Source organism: Thamnophis sirtalis, unplaced genomic scaffold (assembly GCF_051295495.1).
Source record: "Thamnophis sirtalis isolate CommonGarterSnake01/CBP01778 unplaced genomic scaffold, rThaSir2_p1.2 scaffold_1, whole genome shotgun sequence".
Taxonomy (NCBI): domain Eukaryota; kingdom Metazoa; phylum Chordata; class Lepidosauria; order Squamata; family Natricidae; genus Thamnophis; species Thamnophis sirtalis.
In genome coordinates, this window is record NW_028261381.1 from 81,091,663 (window position 1) to 81,113,568 (window position 21,906).

General features: G+C 36.2%; 1 protein-coding gene across 7 annotated transcripts in view; it reads left to right on the forward strand.

Annotated features, from left to right (window-relative positions):
• SOX6 (SRY-box transcription factor 6) overlaps positions 1 to 21,906 on the forward strand; it is a 476,183-nt gene that overhangs the window by 270,404 nt on the left and 183,873 nt on the right. For all 7 annotated transcript variants that reach the window (XM_087717470.1, XM_087717425.1, XM_087717434.1 and 4 more), the window contains one exon: positions 13,158 to 13,247. In XM_087717470.1, the coding sequence (XP_087573596.1) occupies positions 13,158 to 13,247 (90 nt within the window). The remainder of the gene's footprint in view (positions 1 to 13,157; positions 13,248 to 21,906) is intronic.

Below are 21,906 nucleotides of genomic sequence, written 5' to 3' on the forward strand. Positions count from 1 at the left end.
GTATGTTTTTTTTGGGAAAAAAATCTTTCAGAGTCTACTGTATCTTCCCTCATAGTTGAATTAAATTTTGAGTAACTGGCATCCAGAAGTTGTAAATGCTCCAACATTGGAAGTTTTAAAGAAGAGATTAGATAACCATTTGTCTGAAGTGGTCTGCATAAGCCGGGAGTTGGACTAGAAGACCTCTAAGGTCCCTTCCAACTTTGTTATTCAATTTAATCACTTTTTTTAAAAAAAACATTGATGGCTCATAGGTTATAAAAATTTAGTCAGATGTAGATCCTGTTGAAATCAATTGTATAAATTATACAAATAAATCCTATTAATTTCAGTGGGAAAGAAATGCAAATGTCTCTGCCAGAATTCAGTGAAGATAAACTGTAAGTGATAAGACCGCAAATGAAATCTGAAATGCTTAAAAAATTTTTAAGAGTAAGAGAAGTCTAATTTTACTAGTTGAAAATACAAGGAGAAATGTTAAATGTAGCTTAAAACAATTGTATTTTGCACTAAAGTGTCTAGGTTAAGTATGTTAGATGATCTGTCACCATATTATTAATTGCAATAAAACATTTTAATGAAGATGTATTTCATATGTGCTGAAAAAGTTTATCTGTTAATGTGCTTGTTTATTCTGTTTATATAATAGCACTTTTTTAAGAGGCTTTTTTAAACAGTTAAGGACTAAGCAGAGTCATCCACTGTGACTCTGGCAGCAACTACCTCAGCCTTTTTCCTTTTACATTTTTTTTCCTTTTCATGATGATGATGGTGAGGCCCTGCCTCCCCTGCCTGCACGTCCCTGATACATACATACATACATACATACATACATACATACATACATACATACATACATACCAGGGGTGGGTTTCTCGCCCCGTTCCAACCGGTTCGGTTGGAATGGGGCCGGCGGCGTCCTCGTGCACGCGCGCAGTGCACGCATGCGTACTAGCGCCTGTGCGATGCTCCAGCTGCTCCTGGAGGATCGTGCAGGCGCTGTATGCATTCTGCGCATGCGTGGAAGCGCAGAACTCGTCAAAACCGGGTAAGAAACGCGGGCGGGCGGGTGGATCCTTCGGCGTTCCCGGAAGTTACTTACTTCCGGGTTCGCCGACCAACCGGTTTGCGGGGACCGCCGCGAACCGCCTGAAACCCACCCCTGATACATACATACATACATACATACATACATACATACATACATGCACACATACATACATACACACACACACACACACATATATATATGAGAGAGAGAGAGAGAGGGGGGGGGAGGGAGAGAGAGAGAGATTCCTCTTGAGTTCTTTTCAGGTATACTACTGTAGTTTTGTTTCAGAAAGGTACATATTAAGACTTCCATATTTTTGCAAAAACAAAAAATGCAGTCTGTGAAAAAACTGCTTGTAGAAATGTATACAGTAGAGTTGGAAAATATGTATTCAAATGCATATTTTTATGTAGACTTTATTGATAGAAATAAGGAAAAATTAAGGAAATGAGCCTAACTTTGTTTGTGGGATACCACAAACAACGATAATAAAATAGCATAGGTCTTGTCCATATTTATTATAAAATTAATATTAATGATTAATTTAATCTTAAATCTATTTAAAAAAACTGCTTTACAAAGTACCTGAAAAAGTTTATAAACAAGGTTCTCAGTAAATGTTCTTCTTTAAACAGCCCCCACTACAAAAAATGTTTCTGCCTTCATTTGCAAGAATGGTTAGATGAGAACTCCAACAACTTTAAGGCTCGGATAGAACTAGTTGAGTTGAAAATGGTCTTTCTTGTTCCTTGCCCCAAGCCATGTAGGATTTTAAAAGTGAAAGCATTTTAAATTGAGGTCCAGGGCTGCCAACAAATTATTTTAATAATTTTGCAATCCAGTTAGGAACCTGCTGCAGTTTTTGAATGTGTTTTTGGAAGTAACACAATTTACCCTGCAGTATTTCATTCATTGTAAAAAATAAATAGGAAAGAAATGAAATCTGACTTTTTAACAGCAGATTGTATTTTTTTAAAAATTGACGTCTGTAGCTTATGTCTTCAGATCAGAGAGACTTTTTATTTCCCCAGGGTTGTAAGACTTCACACTTGGAAGTGTGTCTTCACCTTTGGGAAGAAGTGAAGGAATAATTTCTTCCTGGTAGGAACTTCTTTTGTGAGCTGAAGAAACCTTGGGATACCACAAACAAAGATAATAAAATAACAGAGTTGGACCTTGGGAGTCTTCTAGTCCAACTCCCTGCTCAAACAGAAAACCCTGTACTATTTCAGACAAATGGTTGTCCAATCTCTTCTTAAAAACCTCCAGTGTTGGAGCACCTACAACTTCTGGACACAAGTCATTCCACTGATTCTAACTGTCAGGAAATTTTCTCTCCTTGATTAGTTTCCATCCATTGCTTCTTGTCCTACCCTCAGGTGCTTTGGAGAATTGGTTGATGTCCTCTTTTTTGTGAAAGCCCCTTACTGAGGTTGTAACAGTTGTTTTCATTCTTTCCTATCTTTGTTTCCTTGCAAGCTTTTCCCTTAGGATTATGTTTTTCAACTGAATTTTTAAACACTTAAGATATTATTGGGAGAAGGGTAAGAATTGGTTTGAAGGAAGTCTTTGTTATTTGATTCCAATATGCCTCTACTGGAACTCCAAAATTTCTACTTTCACTTTTCTAGTATTTTTGGGGTGGTGGGGGGAGAGATAATGATAGGCTATTGTGCTGCGTGATCAAACAAAACAAAATTCCTGGATCCTTTAAGGGAAGCTCTAGCCCACAATGTTATCTAGTGTTCATTCAATAGTAACCTTTCACTACTGAAATCTTCTTGATTGTTTGCTTTAACCTTCTGGGTTGGAAGCAGTGGTGGGATTCAGCCAGTTCGCACCACTTCAGGAAAACTGGTTGTTAAGTTTCTGAGCAGTTTGATGAACTGGTTGTTGGAAGAAATCATTAGGGCAGAGAACCAGTTGTTAACTTACTTGAATCCCACCACTGGTTGGAAGTCTTTGACATAATTGAGAATATCTCCGTTGATTGGTGCATTTGGATAAAATGCAAAAAGAATTCAGAATGGTAGGTTAATGCTGGAAAGAAAGGAGAGTGATACTGATATTTATGAAAATATCAGAATTCAAATATTGTATTTTTTCCATATTATTTTGGGGAAAAAAGAAGTAGATGCTGTTTATGTTTTGGTGGAAAATATACATGAGGGAATAGAATTAAAAACTTTCTGTCTTTGTGCCAGACCTCTATTTGCATCATTAGTTTGATTTTCTGTAACAGAAAAATATTTGGGACAGATTTCCATCTGCTTATTCACTGTAAAGCCAGTTGAGACCAAAGGCCAACATTTGGTTCCCAGAGTGGCCAAGAGCATAGCTATGAGAACACCACTAATGTGATGGCAGCCTTTCCCTAATCTTAACCAAATTCCTTTTTTTAATGTTAACCAAATTCTTTTGCCTAATGTTAAGCAACTGGGCCTTAAGAAGCATTCAGTCTGCTCTATATAAGTGACTGTAAAGCTACAGTGAATAGTAATAGTCTTATTCTTTGTGAAGATGAGGTCTCCATCAGTGGTGGGTTTCAATTTTTTTTTAGAACCTATTCTGTAGGTGTGGCTTATTTTGTGGATGTAGCTTGGCAGTCATGTGACCGGGTAGGAGTGACCAACTTGTAAAATGTAGTGAAACTCATTTAACAATGCTCTTGCTTAGCAACCAAAGATTTGGGCTCAATTGTGATCATAAGTTCTCTTTCTTTTTTTCTTCCTTCCTTCCTTCTTTCTTTCTTATGTGTCTCGCTTTCTTCCTCTTTCTTTCCTTCCTTTCTCTTTCTCTTCCTTCCTTCTTGTCTCTCTCTCCCCCTTCCTTCCTTCCTTCCTTCCTTCCTTCCTTCCTTCCTTCCTTCCTTCCTTCCTTCTTGTGTCTCTCTCTCCAGTTTTCTTTCATTCTCTTTCCTTCTTTCTCTTTCTTTCTTTCTTTCTTTCTTTCTTTCTTTCTTTCTTTCTTTCTTTCTCTCTCTCTCTCTCTCTTTCTCCCTCTCTCTCTCTCTCCTCTCTCTCTCTCTCTCTCTCTCTCCCTTCCTTCCTTGGGAGGAGATTAGCTATGGCAGCTTGGCCCTGGCTGCGGCAGCCCATCCCAGCCACCTTTCCCTAAACCCGGACGGCACTACTCCTGCCTCCCAGTGTTTGAGCTGCAGCAAGTGAAGTACCACTTCAGCGGCGCTTAAGTCCAGCCAGGCTGCAAAGCATGGGAAGCACAGAGCAGCCATGCCTACAGAAGCAGAGACCAGCCACCACCACCATTACCCTGCTGGTGGTGGTGACATGGACGCATCTTCTGCACCCAGTCTCGTGAGAGGCAAAATGGGAGGTGCCCTGCTGGCAGAACCTTTGGGTGGAAAGCAAGTGAAGGGCGCAATGGCGGGAGAGGCTGCTATCCCCAAAACAAGCTCTTGAGGAAGGAGGCAGATATGAGGCCTGGGGCTCGCTTCCTTCCTCTCAGAGCTGCAGGTGGCAGGTTGCCACCCATTGCAGGTGCCTAGGGTAGCCTCAACCCCTGCCTCCCCACCATCTCCAGGCCCATGCAATCTTCCTGCCAGCTCACCAACCTGGGGACGCTCCCAGTTCTGCTGGGTGGCGGCTCCTTTGTGCCCCATTTCTGGCTGCAGTTGGGCTTTTGGTGGCTCCGCTTTCTCCTGGTGCCCCTTCCCGGCTGGGAGATGATCCAGGACAGCCCCTGGCCAGGTACTGGGTCAGCCAGCAATATGACCTTGATAAATGGAAATTAACCAACTTCTTTTAAACTTTCCATTTCAGTACAAATTTTTCTAAAACTTCTTAAATTCTCATTGAAATGGAAAGTTTAAAAGAAGATGATTAATTTCTGTTCATAAATCGGTGGTCGGATGGGAAATCATCCCCGGGAGCTGAGCGGGCCGACTGTGGCTTTGGGAAGCTGTGAAAGGGAAGCTGAGCCTCCCGCCAGGCACCCCCTTCCCTTCTTGCCAGACTTTTCGTGCTTCCCACCCACCAGCCCTGGCCACCCATGGTCGGCAGAATATGCCTGAGGGCGCTTCACCTCACTGTGATCTGAGGGATGTTGTTGCTTTGGTAGGACATCTTTCCCTCGAGGCCGCACCTGTAGTGTGGGAAGGAGAGTAGTGGAGGCAAAGTGGCCTTTCTGGGTTCATCTGAAGAAGTCTGTCCCCCTCCCCCGTTCCTTCTCTTTGAGAAGCAGTTTGCAAAGTTCTGGTTTTGCAAGGTGCTTGTCAAAGAGAAGGAAGCATGGGCTTCTTCCAACAGCTGAGTCCGGCAAAGGAAGTGGGTAGGCGGGGCAAGCAGGGTGCAGACAGGCGGGGCGAGAACAAGAGCGAGTGGTGACTGGGCGGGGGGAGTGAATGTGGGGGCAGGCCAGGGAAGCGACTGTTCCAGTACGGGGCCTCCGGAAGCCCCTAGTACGCAAACGCACACCAGATTTCTGGCACTGGTACATGCATACCAAACTGCCTGAAACCCACCTCTGGTCCCCATCAATGTTAGTCTCCAGCATTATTTACAAATAGTTATAAAAAGTAACATTCCTAATTATTGCACTTAGAAGTTTTCATACCAAACAGAATGATATGGAAAAGTGGTATTTTGGACAAATAAACTATATATGGAAGGATCTGTAGCATGCTTCCCTCAGTGGTTTGATTCATATTAAATTTGTGTATAAAGACTGTATATACAGATACATATGTTGTATGTGTGTATACACATACACACACATATATGTATGTACACATACACATACACACGTACACCATAGTTTTATAGTTTTCTGCATCTGTTTGCCACCATTCAGTGGTTGTCTAGATTTTCATAAAGAGCGTAGTCCTAATTTTCCTAATTTTTGGTGATCCTGTATTTTTCACCAGGTAAGCTTTGCTCACTGAAGAACAAAAAGTTAATGCAGAGCAGACTACTAAAAGTTGATTTACAATGCAGACTACTCAAAATAATCTATAGAATTTCAGAAAGTAAAGAACATAATCATTGATGTATGTTCATCCTAAATATTCAGCCTACTTAATAAATCTTATAATAATAATAATAGGAAGCGTAAAACTATAATGTGGAACATATGAATCTCTAAGATACGTTAAGAAGGTACAGAGTGTTGCTTTTTGAATATCAGAAACTTGTTAGTCAGTTGTGTGCTTAATAACCAGTATTGTAAAGATAAGAATATTTATATGTGTAGTGTAGTACACCTTGAAAGTAATAGTACATATATGTATCCCCATTGGACTTTTAAGTAAATTATGTCTCTTTAATATTAGGTATAAGTGATTACTTCAGTGTGAGTTCTGAGGTTATAAATCACCAGCATTTCACATTATTCTGGGAATGAGAGAAAATGGGTTTTATAGTATGTATTAAATCCATTGTCAGTGTAATGCAAACAGGAATAAGAGGCATATAATATAAACATTCAATCCACAGTAGGAGGGAAAGGGAACAATGAAATGAAAATACTGTTCTGACAGTTTCAAAATATACTTGAATGTAAACAGTTTTACAGATATGTTAAATAACTATCTGTGACATAAGAAATGGATTTGGCTACTACAATGCTCATAGAACAAGCACTTTCTAGAGTAAACCATATAATTCAAAGCCCAAATAGTTGTGTGACAAGACAACTGCATTTTCTCAAGAACTAAATATATTCTTTTGTACTAATCCTGCATCTTTTGAGTCGAGCAGTCATTAGCATGTTTATAATGGTTCTAATTTAAAATGACATTTTCTGAATTTTATTCCTGAGTCATTTACAAATTGTTCATATTGGCTAAACAAAGGAAACAGATTGCATTTGATACTTAGTAATTTATCTGAAAGAAGAGAGGGTTAATTGTCTGAAAGTTTTTCTTTGTTTGGAAAAGTTCTTGGTCTCCCTCTCTTTCTCCCATTCTTTCTTCCAGAGGAGTGAGGAAAATGAAAAATTAGGAGCAGGGCAAAACTGACCAGTCCTGAAGGGGAGTGTGGAACAGAATTTGAGCTGGCTCAAGATTATCTAAAACAGTTGGTGCATTCCTTAATGATCAAGTGGCTGAGAAGCTCAGCTCTCTCTCAGAGAGCATCTGTGTTAATGTTTATATCTGTGGCTTGTTCTATGGGAAAAGCATGCTTTCTCTTATTTCTCTGCTAAAAATAAAAAGGATTCGAGCATTGTATGAGCTGTTTTTAGAGAACAAAAACATTGGAAAGGTGAAAGGTTTTGTTTTTTAGTAAATAAATTAAAAGAATAAATATCAGGGCAGAATCTTGGTCATCCCCATTTATGAGGATGGAAACAAAATGAGGGGGTGGGTGTTTTAGTTATTGTATGGCATTTTATCTATGTGCATTGAAATGTTCATTAAGGGTTTTTTTAAAAAATAAGAGCCATATAAGCTCTTTTCCCAGCCAAGCTCAGCTTAGATAACAGGCCTGGCAACAACTAAAATTTATATCCCAATATTTGGAAAGCACAGAGTTTCAGTCAGAGGTAGTAATAGTTTGGGAATATCTTAGAGTTCAGAGTGGAAGGAAGCTAGTTTGCAGACTTCATTTTTTGAATGGATTGAAAAAATTATATCTGAAGTGTAACTGAATTTGATTTTAGCATAGAAATATGTCTTACCAAAGAGATACCAGATTGGATATGTGGTTTGTTAAATCTTAATGTGTAATGTTTAGAGGTATTATTGTAAGAGGCAGAGATTAAATGGTGCATGATTGAAGATTCTTCATCTATCAAGTCAGTCTGTTTATCTTCATCTTTTGATACTTTTCTAAGTTCTTCGGTCAAGGGGATTCCCAAAATGATGTTGCCATTCCTACCATAGCAGTTTGGGAGCAATTGCCTGTTTCCTAGTAAAGGGACTAAACACTTTAGCAGGAGATGCAAAACTTTCAAAAGAGGATGGGATGGATGGTTGATGTGTCATTAAGTCTGTAAATCCTTAGGAACTATATAGACTTTTTCTAATATGAACGAGCATGTGCAAAATAATTTTTGTTAATGACTAAAATAATCACATTTTGGCTTCTTTGGAAGTGGTTCCTGGCCTTCTCTGCATATACATGTGCACCGAAACAGTTCATTTGAGAAACATGAAAATAGCTTTTGCTTCATGTGATAGCTCTATCAGCAAACCCTGAGACTTGTTGTCCCTCACTGCTTGCTACATACTGTGGGACACGGTTGCTCAGTGGCTAAGACGCTGAACTTGTTGATCAGAAAGGTCGGCAGTTTGGTGGTTCAAATCCCTAGTGCTGTGCAATGGAGTGAGCTCCCATTACTTTTCCTAGCTTCTGCCAACCTAGCAGTTCGAAGCCATGCAAAAATTCAAGTAGAAAAACAGGAACTACTTTTGGTGGGAAGGTAACAGCATTCCGTGCACCTTTGGCATTTAGTCATGCATGCTGGCCACATGACCACGAACACTGTCTTCGGACAATGCTGGCTCTTCGGCTTTGAAACAGAGATGAGCACCGCCCCCTAGAATCGGGAATGACTAGCACTTATGTGCCAGGGGAACTTATGTACTATAAGGCAGCTGTTTCACTCTGAGTGATACAAACTGAGTAAATCGGCAATGCTGCAGGAAGTTTGCAGGCCAACTTCTGTATGGAAGGTCAAGTTGTTTTCTTGGTGGAATTAAAACTTTACATATGCAGTTTACAATAATGATGAAAATAGGTAAGAGGTGCTTCAGATAATAACTGAAAAGGAAGGTAGGCATGCCAACACAGATAAGTAAAGGAAAATTGCTAAACAAGATTGAAAATATAAAATCAGGCACCTCTGTAAGGAGCAAATCTACTTATGTGGTCACTAGAAGTCAGAAGGAACTTTACAGCACATAACTAATCAGTCTTATAAGGAACATGAGAAAAAAAACAGAAAAGAAAGGGGAACCAAGAAAAAATAATAAAGATGAATAAGTTACAGAGAACCACATTAGGAGATATCAAATAGAGTTCTATTTTACATGTCAGGGAACGGATCTTATGGAATGCTGTAATGTGCAAAATTTTGACATAGCATCATAGGGGAACTACTATGATTTAGAAATGTGTGCAATCTAAATTATGATGGCTTGTTTAATGCTTAATCCATATTTTGACAGTACTTGTGAATGAAGCCAGATCTTGGCCTTCACATTTTTGCATAGTTCATGTATTGTTGGAATCTTTTTTCTTCCATTGTCTCCCCCCCCTTTTAATCTGGAGTTGATTTGTTCTAGATGAAATAAAATGAAATGAAAGCTGACTTAATAAATTGGATGAAGAAGCTGTCTGCATAAAGCAGGGATAGTGCCAACAGTATGGTCTGGATGCCTCTTACTATGACCAGTCACTTTCAGTTTTTGGGCCAGTAAAGTTAATATATGATCTTGTTCTATTTCACTGTGATTTCCCATGGCAAGAATTGATATTACAATTGAGGGAAGTTCTAATTAGAGTTTGCCCCTAATTTAGTAAACACTACTCTGGTCACTTGCATATTTTAAAGTGGTTTTAAGAGTCTTATTTTGATGCTTTGTTTCTAATCCCTTTTGCCTGACTGTCTCTGCATGTGAAGATGGATTGTAAAGTTGAATTAAACAGTAAATAAGATGGGACGTTGATATAGTGACTGTGTGAAATTGATATGATATAATTAAAATGTAAAGTCAATGTTGAAATGGAGTATATGAAAGGAGAAACTTCAGAAATCCTAAGGTATTTTAAAATGTAGTGATCATTCCTTATTGCTCCACTTGTAAATATAGAGTGAACTTTAATAATGTAAACAGAACTTGGTTGTTTTCTTTCAATATAAATACTGTTTTCTTGAGTATGATTTCAAGAGAGATGCTCATGTTTCAGATATTGCTAGATTACTCTCCATAACAGAAACTTTTTTTATTGCAATATAGGAAAAGAGGGAGATTTGATTGACATTTTCTTCAAATTACTGTGAAATATTAAAATATTTCATACATTTCTGATAATTAAGAAATCATTAATGTGTTTGTCTTTTGTGTCTGCGAAATGCCTAGACATTGCCAAGATTGTATGTAAACAAACCATGTTTTAGAAATAATAACAGTCATTATCAGATTACTGTATGAGAAACAATATACTTTTAAAGAAGTATATTTTAAAAAGTGAGCTTTTCATGGCAGTGATAGTTATCAATTATATGGATTGTATAACTGTGTACTTTATTGAGATGTAGAAGGTTGCTTTATTGAGATGTAAAAGGTTGAAGGTGATTTGAAATAATAAGGTATTTAATCATTAGTATTCTTTTAAAACCACATTTCTTTGCATCTAAGAAGAAACTAGGAATATCCTGAAACTGAATTATTTTTCTTTGCTTCTTCCTTCATGCAGAATTTAAAGGGAAAGGCAAAGTTGAGGAATTAGGAAATACCAATATACTTTAGGCTTATGTAGAAAATATAGAACTTTTCCAGATTTTTCCTTCAGTTGGTTCATGAGAATTTATGAGAATTTATTAGTATAATAATTGTTCAATTTTAGGACATGACACCATTTTGGTCTAATATTTAAGAATTTTGGATGAATTTGCCTAATTATAAAGTTTTAGATATTTTTTTCAAAAACCATAAACTCATGAAGAAAATATGTCATATCAGAACAATAAACAGTATAGGTTTCATCTGTTGATTTTAAAAAGAAAAAGCTGATTAGTGTGTGGTATGTAAAAGCTCGTTAGTGTATTGAAAAGAAATTTACAAAGAAATGCACCTTTGTCACTTTATTGTTCTCTGTGGAAATTTCTTATAAGATTCCAGAAGTGCTGAAAATTAACACTGTCTGAATATCCTTAATTCTCTAATATATTTTACACTAATATATGAATAGAGTCGTGGTAATAATAGTGGTATTGGGAGAAAGCTGCTTAGCTAAAATACTATTACTTTATGTAAATATCAGCTTAAAGCCAACATTATTTTTGTGGGGGTGAGGATGATTAAAATTTTGTCTGGGCACAAGAGAGTCATCTTTATAAACTGATAATATCACAGGAAACAAATTATAATGTTCTATTGATAATTGGTGGTTAGTTGTTGATGCTTCTATTATCTGGCCAAAATTCATAAGATTAAATTGTTTGTTTTATGGTATAAGAAGTATTTTAATGCTGCCTTTACAACTTAAAGCCGCTTAATTTTGTTCTTGTTCATTGTTTTTTCCCTTTCTGCTTTAAAAGGATATAATTAGTAAATTGGCTTTTCTGCTAAAATATTATTTGGTGGAAAAGAAGTAAGTGGCATTGTCTTTCCAAAGATGTTCCTATACTCTTGTAGACACAACTTGTAAAAAAGTTTTGCAGTAAGCTTTTCTGACAAATTGGTAATATGTATGCAGTTACAGGACTGATTATTTTTACATAAGACTGGCTGCATGCAGATGTTACACTAAACTATGATTTAGTTTTTTTTTCAAAAAAATAAGCAATAGTGACCCTCAGCAAAGTAAATGCATATTTTTATTGTTTAAGGTTATATTTTAAATGAGTTGAAATTTTTACCTGCTGTGTTTATTAGGAGTACAGAAAGGCCAAAGGATAAAAGGAGAGAGAGGAAGTCAGGAATTGGAGCCATAGTTATCATCAGTTGCCACTTGGATGGCTTAGGACATAGATTGAAACACTAGATAGCTGATTGATTCTTTCTTTTTCTGTAAAGATTACTCCACGTATTGGAATAATGATGAGTAGAACAAAAGACTTGAGCCCAATTCAGAATAGAACAATAACATAAGTCCTCCTGTCGCCAGAAGGTGTGCAGACAACTTAAAGCTCTATTTTGTGACTTGTGTTCATTACAAGTGAGCGGCTGGAAAACAGCTAACACATGATGTTATTGGCTTTTTAATAAGCTGTAGGACACCCCCCCCCCCTAGATTTAGCATACATGTTCCCTCTACTGTCAGTAAGATTGGTTCAATCCACTGTCCAGCAGACAGTTAATTTTACTGTGATTTGCAGCTGGAAAGAAAGTGACAAATATATAGTTTGTTTTCTTTCCCAATGTGCACACCTCCATTCTCCCTCTATAGACACCTGTGCTTTAAAAAAAACCTGTGTAGTACTTAAACTTTTCCCTTGTGATATGTTGGTTTGAATTCCAGCAGAAATAGCTTTATGAAAGCTAGAGTGCTGTAGTAATGAAGGTGCTGGATTAGAAGAAGGGAGATCCAGGTTCAAGTTTACCTTCAACCACAGAAGCCCATCAAGTGACTTTGGGCTAATCACTTTCTTCAGAGCAGTTTAATGCACAAGGTTTGATTCAGTGGTGGGATTCAAATTTTTTTACTACTGGTTCTGTGGGCATGGCTTAGTGGGCGTGGCAAGGGAATGATACTATAAAATCTACATTCCCACCCCACTCCAGGGGAAGGTTACTGCAAACTCCTTATTCTCCCCTGATCAGCTGGGACTCAGGAGGCAGAGAATAGGTGGGGGTAGGGCCAATCAAGGTGGTATTTACCTGTTCTTTGAATTACTCAAAATTTCCGCTACTGGTTCTCCAGAAGTGGTCAGAACTTGCTGAATACCACCTCTGGTGTTGTTGTTGTGTGATAAAATAGGAAGAAGTAACAATATAGGCCACTTTGATTTATACCGTAGTCCAGGTACAAATGTAATGAATAAATTAATGAATGAATACACAATCTTTCCATAATGCAGAGGTATACAAACAATCCATACATAACATGTATAGCACAGGCAGTTTTATTTCTAGTGTCCTCATTAAATGTTTGTCTATCTGTGTGTGTATGTATGTATGTATGTGTGTGTAGGACATTAAAATTTTCCCTACCTAACTTGAGTGCTCCTGAGAACTTGGATGCTTCTTCTATAAATTCCTCTGCAAGGTTAGGACAATATAACTCTGGCATCATTCTTTATTTAGAAAGCTGAATATATTTTTATTCATTGACTGCCTTCAAGTACATCAGTTAATAGGATGCTACTATCATAATGCAGGAGGCATGGCATTTCCTTGAAGCCACATTTTCTGGAAAAGGCTGCTCAGTTTGTCTGTTGATTTCATTTGAACTTTTACTAATACTTTCACCTTTCTTTATAGATTCATCTTGCATGGAAAAACTACTTTCTAAAGACTGGAAGGAGAAAATGGAGAGATTAAACACAAGTGAACTCCTTGGAGAAATAAAAGGTAAACTCTAATGTGGATATAATGTCTTAATTTAGAGAAATAGTCCTCTAAAAAGATTGATGGATGATAAATTCCCATGAATGCTAATCCATCCTTTATATGTGAGTTGAAGCAAATGAGTAGAGGTTCCTCTTGAATGTTTGGTTGTATGTTCACATGAATTTTATTTTGTATTTAGCCTTGCCTCAATGCTGATGAACTCGGTGGAATGAGATTGATTCTGATATCCATGTTGGTGATCTGCTTGGTTTATCTTTCACAAAACATCTGCCTCTTATTAAGTAGGGTCTTGGGAACTTACTGCCACAATATTTTCTTAGAATGAAATTCCCTTAGATGGTGCAGTCATGGGTGGCTATGATAAAACTTGTTGCATTTTTCATTGAGAACAAGAATTTGGGTTTTTGGTTTCATATTTCTTTTGTATAGCCATTTCTTTCTTCCTGGAATTATTAATTGTTGTAGCAAGTATCTTAAAAACAAACTGAAATGGTGAGAGAAAAGAATCCCAAATAAAAGAAACAAAGGTGTGGTCTTCTGAAGAAGAGCTGCTTTTGCACTTTTAAAAATAATTCTTTATTTTAATTCCCCAATTCCTTGCTTTACTTTTGAAGGAAGAAGTTGTTTTAGAGGATAAATGAAGCTCATAATCTTTTAATACATTTGAGTTATGGGAAAGGCTGCTGGGGTTAAAAAAATCATGGGGATTCTTTTCTGCCAGTATCACATGCTGGAACAGTACAACATATAGAATAAATGATATATGTTGCAAAATAGACATGGTTTTAGTATTAGATTTTGTAATATGTGAGCATTTTTCTTTGTAGATGAGACTTTAAAAATAACTTCCCCTCTCCATGGGCAATTAGTCTGTTTTGTAATATTTTATAAGAGGTCTTATTCTGGATCAAGTCAAAGGCTTATTCTAGCCCTAGGTTTTGTTTCCACAGTTGGCAGCTAAATGCCTGTGGGAAGCCCAAAATCAATGTGTAAGTACAAAAACATTATGCAAGTAATATCCCAGTGCTGGACACAATATGTAGCCATTATAATAGCCTATGATAGCCATTGACATCCTTATTTTCCATGAATTAATATCCTTTTAAAACTTTCCAAGTTGACTCTAGAATTTCACCAGATAATTCTCCTGTACATGTCCCAATGTAAAGTCTAAATTATATTGAATATCTTCCATCTCATGGTTTTGATTTGATCACATGTATCACTTTAATTAGCTTTGTGGAATTTTTCTAGGTTGTATTGTATGTTGCCCACTTAATTTGACATGGGCAGCCAGATAAATTTGATGAATAAAATGAATAAAAAATGAATAAAACCTTTTTTCTATCTTACCAATTTCTTTAATTTGCATGCATCTTTTAGGCAGAAGGTGTTCTCAGAGTATTACAGCTCTAAACAGCTAAATGCTAGTACGATTCTGGAGGAAAAAAAATGATTCAAGATAAATAGTTGTTGTGATGAAGGGGATCCTTCCCAGTATACCATGATTAATGATGGACGTCTACACTTTTCTAAAGAGCAGCTACTACTGGTCTAATAGGGCTATTTTGGAGGACAATGGATTCTTCTGACTATTTAGAAGGCTTGGCTATCTGATTAGAGAATGCAGAATTTGGGAAATGTGTGCCAGTGGCTAGTAGTGCATGTCTGTTGCTTCTCACAGGAAACATACCTTGCTGTAGTCCCATTCTATCCCATGTGGATGGCAATTAGGAATCTTAATAGATTTTTAGGAAGTTTTATAGGAAGACATTTGTGGAAGGGTGTATTTGTAAATATACAAATTTCATGGCCTCAACCTCTTGAGCTCTTTATTAGAATGCTCATTGGGTTTGTTCTCAAAACCACTCTGTATCCCAGAACTTTGATTGAAGATTGGAAAAGGATTTCCAATCTTTTTCTGACCTCCTTCTGAAGAACTAAATGTACAACACTGTCCAATTGAGTTTTTTTTAACCCTTTAAGTACCTCTTATTTTTCCTTTAATTTCTCTTTTAATTCCCTCCCTATATTCTTTTCTGTTGGAACCTCTTATTTCTCCCCCTCCATTTTAAACTATTGAAATTTTCATTTTCTATTACTTAATAAAAAGAATATGGTTATTTATGCCCATTAATTGTTTGTTTTGTAACAGCTTACATCAGGGATAGGGTCTGGCTTCTGCTATTGCCAGTTTGCTCAGGGGCGTGGTTTGGGTACGTGTGCTTGATGCATGCTATGCATGCATGTGCAGTAGTAAAAAAATGCATCTGTGGACAGAAGCAAAAAACAAAATGGTGGCGCTTATGGTGGTGTGGATAGAACCAGTTCGGGGGCATGGCAGGCCGAGTTACTACCTACTCAGCCAAATCGCTCCGAACTGGTAGGAATCCACCTCTGTCTTACATTGATCTTAAAACATAAAGTTAATATACATATCAGTCCATGGCCTGAAACATCATAATTAATCTACTGACATGCCCTGTCACGTGTGTATTTTAATTGGCATATAACCTCCTTTAAAATCATTACGATTAAAACGTTACGATTGTTCCAGTAGTCTAACAAAAGGGTGAATTGTGAATACTATCTCAGAGCAACGGGTTCTAGTGTCCATTTCTGGAGGAACTTACTACTGAAACATAAACTGTATTTATAGGCATTGTGGCTTAAATGTCATATGCGGTCTTTGTATAGCAGGTTCTATTTTGGGAGAGACATTGACTGATGTGAATAGCTTTGCCCACTGAAGAAAGGCATTAGCATTGTGAAGTGCTCTGACTACGCAGATGACTTGCAGACTCTTTTTTACATTTCTCCTCGGGTTTTAAATGACTTCACATAAGGAGATATTTTCAAATCAAACCGGTGTGTGGTGGTGGTTATGTGGATTATTTGTAATTTCAGTGGTATAATAATAGTTAACAAACAGGAAGGTTCATGCAGGTTTCTAGACTTTAAAAGCTTGGCAAAGAACTTCAGCTCTGTAAGAGATTCCATCTACAATGCAGGCAAAAAAAAAAATTCCACAATCCGTATTGAATTTCATGCCGATAGAAATAGCACTTTCTCCTTTTAGGAGCTAGGAGAAAGACAGCCATGAACTATAACGAAATGCATATTTTAATTGTGATGCTTTTCTGGAATCATGTTGGGACCACCCTGGGAAAGTTGCTGTGCTATGTTGTGGTTACAAGTGCTACCTCTTGTTTTAAGAGGAGGAATAATTACTCTTGAATTAAGAATTCAAAAGTGGAAAATATGGGTAAGCTGTCAGACATTTGAAATCTATGATAATAGAATACACGAGATCAACCTGAATAAAAGGTTACCATGCTAGTTTGCTTTGCAGTTCATTTGAGATGTGTTGAGATTATTTCTTTTACAGCGCGAAACCACTTTTGGCATGTCATGAGTGTATACAATAGCTTACTTTATAAATATATATCTTGCATATCTATCACAGAAGCAGCCATAGGTTTTTAATTATGCCACTTTGTATGGTTGTAGACATTTCAAAGCTCCCTTTTGTGCTCTGTGTTATAAATGTCTTTTACTTCTTTTGAAGTCTACATGATATACATATGAGCAATTAAAAACACAGCTCAGGCTTGGAGACACTGGGTCTTCTTAATTAAACCTCAAACAAAAGCTACAAGCAAAAAAACCCCTCACTTGTATTAGAGTCATTGTTAACTGCTAGGCTTTAGAAAATAAATATACAGGAAAAAGATCAGTTGGTTCCAATTAGAGAAATCAGTGTAAATATTGAATACAAGGGGCCAGGGGAAACTCCTTAAAATTAATACCAGGTCCTAATTAGTAATATACTACCGGGCATAACTTTGTTTTTAGTAATGAATTTGTTAAAGTGATCAGATGGCCAGTATGTGTATGTGTTTTACGGTTGCTATTTCATAAAAAATTGTTGGGGGGGTATAAAGTCTGCCAAATTTGTGTTGTATTAATATCTATGGAAAAGTTTGTAAATGTAGTCTTTTCTAAATAGAAAGAGTTGGAAAATAAAGTCCTTAATTTTAAGTTAAAACATATATTTAAGTAACATTGCTTACATTTGGTTTAACTTTTTCCAAGATGCATATTAAAGTGAGAGCTGATAAAAGTCGGAGAACTGTATCTTAAACTTCACAATTAAGCACCACTGAAGACAGTATGGAGTCAGGGTTTCATACTGTCCATTAGAAAATATCAAAGGTGGGAATTGATTTAGAACAAGGATATTTTTTTTTTGTATTCATTAGATGATGTGGGCTGGGCATCACATAGCTTGACAAGGAAGGATGTGCCTTCCAAGGTTGGCCTTATTTTTTAAAATGTATTTTATATACATGTATATCCTTGAAAATTATACTTGTCATTTCCTATGCAGTAGCAAGCGTGGCTTTTGTATTTCTGTCTGTCCTTACTGTACATAAAGAAATTCAACCCTGTTCATGGTTTTCCTCGTATTTTCATCCTCTGTATTCATAAACTGTCGGATCTAGAGTATAGCTGATACTTAAAAAGATATTTCAATTAGTCAGGAAAAAAAGTCAGCATGAATTAGCTGTTCAGTAACTAGCATGGTTTCCCACCTTCCCAGGAAGATGTAGTATCATTTGAACGTGTACAGGTAGTCCCCAACTTACGACCACAATTGAGCCCAACATTTCTGTTGCTAAGTGAAACATTTGTTAAGTGAATTTTGCCCCATCTTACAACCTTTCTCGCCACCGTTGTTAAGTGAATCACTGCAGTTGTTAAGTTAGTAGCATAGGTGTTAAGGGGATCTGGTTTCCCCATTGACTTTGTTCATCAGAAGGTCACAAAAAGGAGAACACGTGGCCCAGGACACTGCAACCTTCATAAGTGTGAACCATTTGCCAAGCATCCAAATTTTGATCACGTGACCACTGGGATGCTGCAATGGTTGTAAGTGTGAAAAATTGTCATAAGTCACTTTTTTTCAGTACTGTTGTAAGTTTGAACGGTCATTACATGAATTGTTGTAAGTTGAAAACTACCTCTATTGCACAAGTGAAATTCTCAGTTTTATAAAAAAAGTTCTAATTAATATATGTGAGCTGAATAGCTGTATAAATTTGTAAAACAAACCAATACAGACCACTGCTGAATAGATATATTGAATGCAAATATATTTTTTTTGTTGGTTAGAACCTGACAAATGTGTGTAATTCTCTCTCAGCACTGTGTTGTCATGATCAGGTTGCTCATTTGATGGGCAAAAGATCTTTGGATTTAGTGAAATTTGTATTATAGAAAGAATAATGATGTTAACATTCTATCCATAGAATTATGAGAATACAGAACAGGGAGAAGAGTTTGTTTGCTATAATGGAATAGGGTTTAACCCAGTGCTGATAATCCAGAACTTAAATGCTATTCCATTTCTTCAGATCTATGAATTACATTTATTACTTGAAGGAAGCTATACATGGCCATGTTTGTTTGTGATAGGTACCATGGCTAATTACACAGTTCTGTTGTATGTGGTGAGAATTTTTACAGTGTGCAAGATGAAAATGGAAGTATCATGTTATTATGTGTACAATACATTATAGACTGCCCTCTGAATACATCTTGTGGAATTGGCTGCCAGCAAATTGTAGTTTTATCCTTTGTCTCTTTAAATCTAATTTGACATGTTTGCATTTGAATTATGAAAAACAAATGCTATAGAATAATCATTCCTATATTTGCAGGGGGTGGGTGGGTTATGCTATGCTAAGTCATTATTAGTTTAGCCATAGTTTATTTAATAAATCACAATTGTCTGAGTTCACATGATATGGTAAAACGATTCCACACCAACTATATTATGTCTTAGTGTGTTATGTGGATTTACTCATATTAAGTAATTGTTTTGAAATGTAATATGAATAATTGTCTCATTTGATTTATTATTGGGGCATTAATCATATTTATTTGGCTTCCTTAATACTAAATATATCAATGCTTTGAAAGCTTTGAAGGAAAATAATCCTGGCATTTATAAAGTTGCTTTATAGACTGATCGGTTTGCTTGCTTATGTTTAGAACAAATTGTAATGCCTATTAAGATTTGTTTAAATAGGTTTCCATCACAACAGGTGCACAATTATTTTATGAGTAAAATATTATAAGCTTTCTAAATTAGCCAGGGCAAAATGCAAGTTGCTTGATTAAATAATCAAGATGCACCTGATTTTAAGATTCGAAGTTTCAATATATTTGGAAGGTTTTCTTCTACTCTGTAGAAATTGTAGTAAGTAAGCAAATGCTTACAGTTGCGTTTCACATAATTTGCCTTATATTGTACAGAGAGGGAAAAACTACTAAATTGGAGTTAATACAGTAATAAGATTTGCCGAGTATATTAGATCCTATATTAAAAGTAGGGAAATGTCATGCATAATGGTTTGATAGTGTCCACTTATTTAGAATAAGGCTATTACAATGGGGCTGCTAACATCTGTCTGGTCATTGGAAGGCAACAAAGAAGTGAGATTTTTCCCTGTTCCCTTCTTTGTTGCTGTCTAGTGTTTTCCAACTTTTACAAATCCAGATAAAGTAGATCTAATCCAGAAATGTAACTCTCCAATTTATTAATACAATGCCAATTCTTATTACTACAGCATTGTCTAGTTAGGTCTTCTCACAATTTAATGATAAATAAATAAATACATCTTAAACTCATGTATGTTTAACCATTTTAGGCAACATCCATATTTTATACAGCTCATTATAATGTTTGGATAGGTTTTTACTTGAGGTAAGAAAATATATGCAAAATCATTTGAACTAAAGTGTAGCTGTGACATTTGCAAAGTTGAAGATCAATTCATATGATACATATTTACAATACTGGGCATTTTATGATTTTGAATTGTCACCTGATAGCTACTACTACAGATATCCTTACAAACTGGTAAACTGAGAATATCAGAGAAAGTGTGGCATCAATTACAAAGGCTGTCTTACATCCACTCTATTATGTTGAAAAGACAATATATATATTGTTCTGGCTTGGACTTCGTACATAGGAGCTTAGAAAGTTGCTTTACATCAAATCAAACTGGGTTATTCTTGCCCAATCTTATTTTGTTGATTGGCATGAGGTTTCCAAAGTTTTAACAGAGAAGTCATAAATTATTTATCTATTTATCTTCTAGATTAATAGTTCCTGCCAATATCTCATATCTACGAAGATATACTATCTTACCTATGATTTTCTAAATTCCAAGCTTTTGCTCAATCTTGAATCTACAGTTTCATCCCCAATATTGATAACTGCAAAATATATTGATAAAATAATATTCTAATATAATAATTAAATTATAACCAATCAAATTATCTTAATGGATTGAGTACTGGTGTATATTTACACAAAAATATGCACATTCATACACACATACGCATCCAACAAACACATTTTTTTTCTCTCTTCAGAGTTGAAGAAAGAATCTGGAAGAATTCCAAACCACAAAAATTAAGAATGGAGCAAGGAGGCAACAAAAAATGTAAATGCTGCTTTCTGCCTCTGCATATGTTGAATTTAAATAATTGTGTTGATGCATCAGTAATAGTAATTACTCATAAAAATTAGGGTCCTTATTTTGGGCAGCAATATATTTAAGTAGAGATGAAATTAGATGCAATTTATATTAATTAAGGATAATATGAACATTATGTGAGTGGTTGACATTTCTATTATTTTGAAAGCATGCCACAGTATCTGAAGATGCAACTCTAATGTGACTTTGAAAAGCTGTAGATTGACATGTACCCCTAGAGTGTTCTGTACTACAATAAAAGACACACAACTCTAATCCTATGGCATAAAAATTAATACTCAGGTTTCATTGGGTGATTCAGCTAATGGTTGTAGAATTTATTTTAATATGTACAAGAAAACTGCTTTTCTCTGGACAGTAATTGTGCATTTTTGAATAGATGCAATAAAATTACAGAAACATCTGGAGAGGAAAAACAAATTTTATTCAGTTTTCAGAATATCATAAGGGGTACTTAGATCAATCTCTTAGTACTTTATAACTGAATTTAGATATCAACAGACAGATGAAAACAGCAGTCTGAATAAAGTTACATCTTGAACATAGATAGCCCCTTATTTTGGTTTAAGCATAGATTGGAAAATTAAGGATATAGCTTTGAATTTATCATCAATTTCAAAAACTAAAAATGAACATTTCAAAATAAATTCAGTTTTGCAACACTTATCACATTGTTTCTTTGTGAAGAAAAAATGTATAAAAATCATACCAGATGGATAATATTGATACTGATACATCATGATTGATACTATAGGTCAGTTGTGGGTTTCAAAATTTTTTAGAACCTCTTCTGTAGGTGTGACCTGCTTTGTGGGAGTGGCTTTCTGGCCATGTGACCAGGTGGGAGTGGCTTGCCAGCCATGTGACCGGGTGGGAGTGGTCAACTTGTAAAATGTGGTGAAACTCACTTAACAACGCTCTTGCTTAGCAACCAAAATGTTGGCTCAGAAACTCTGGCATTTGAAGCACGCAAGTCTTAAAGCTGTCAAGTTACAAAACCCTTGCACCCCTAACCCTTTAGAAAGAAAACACAGGTGTGTTCAAACTTGACAGCTTTAAGACTTGTGGACTTCAACTCCCAGAAT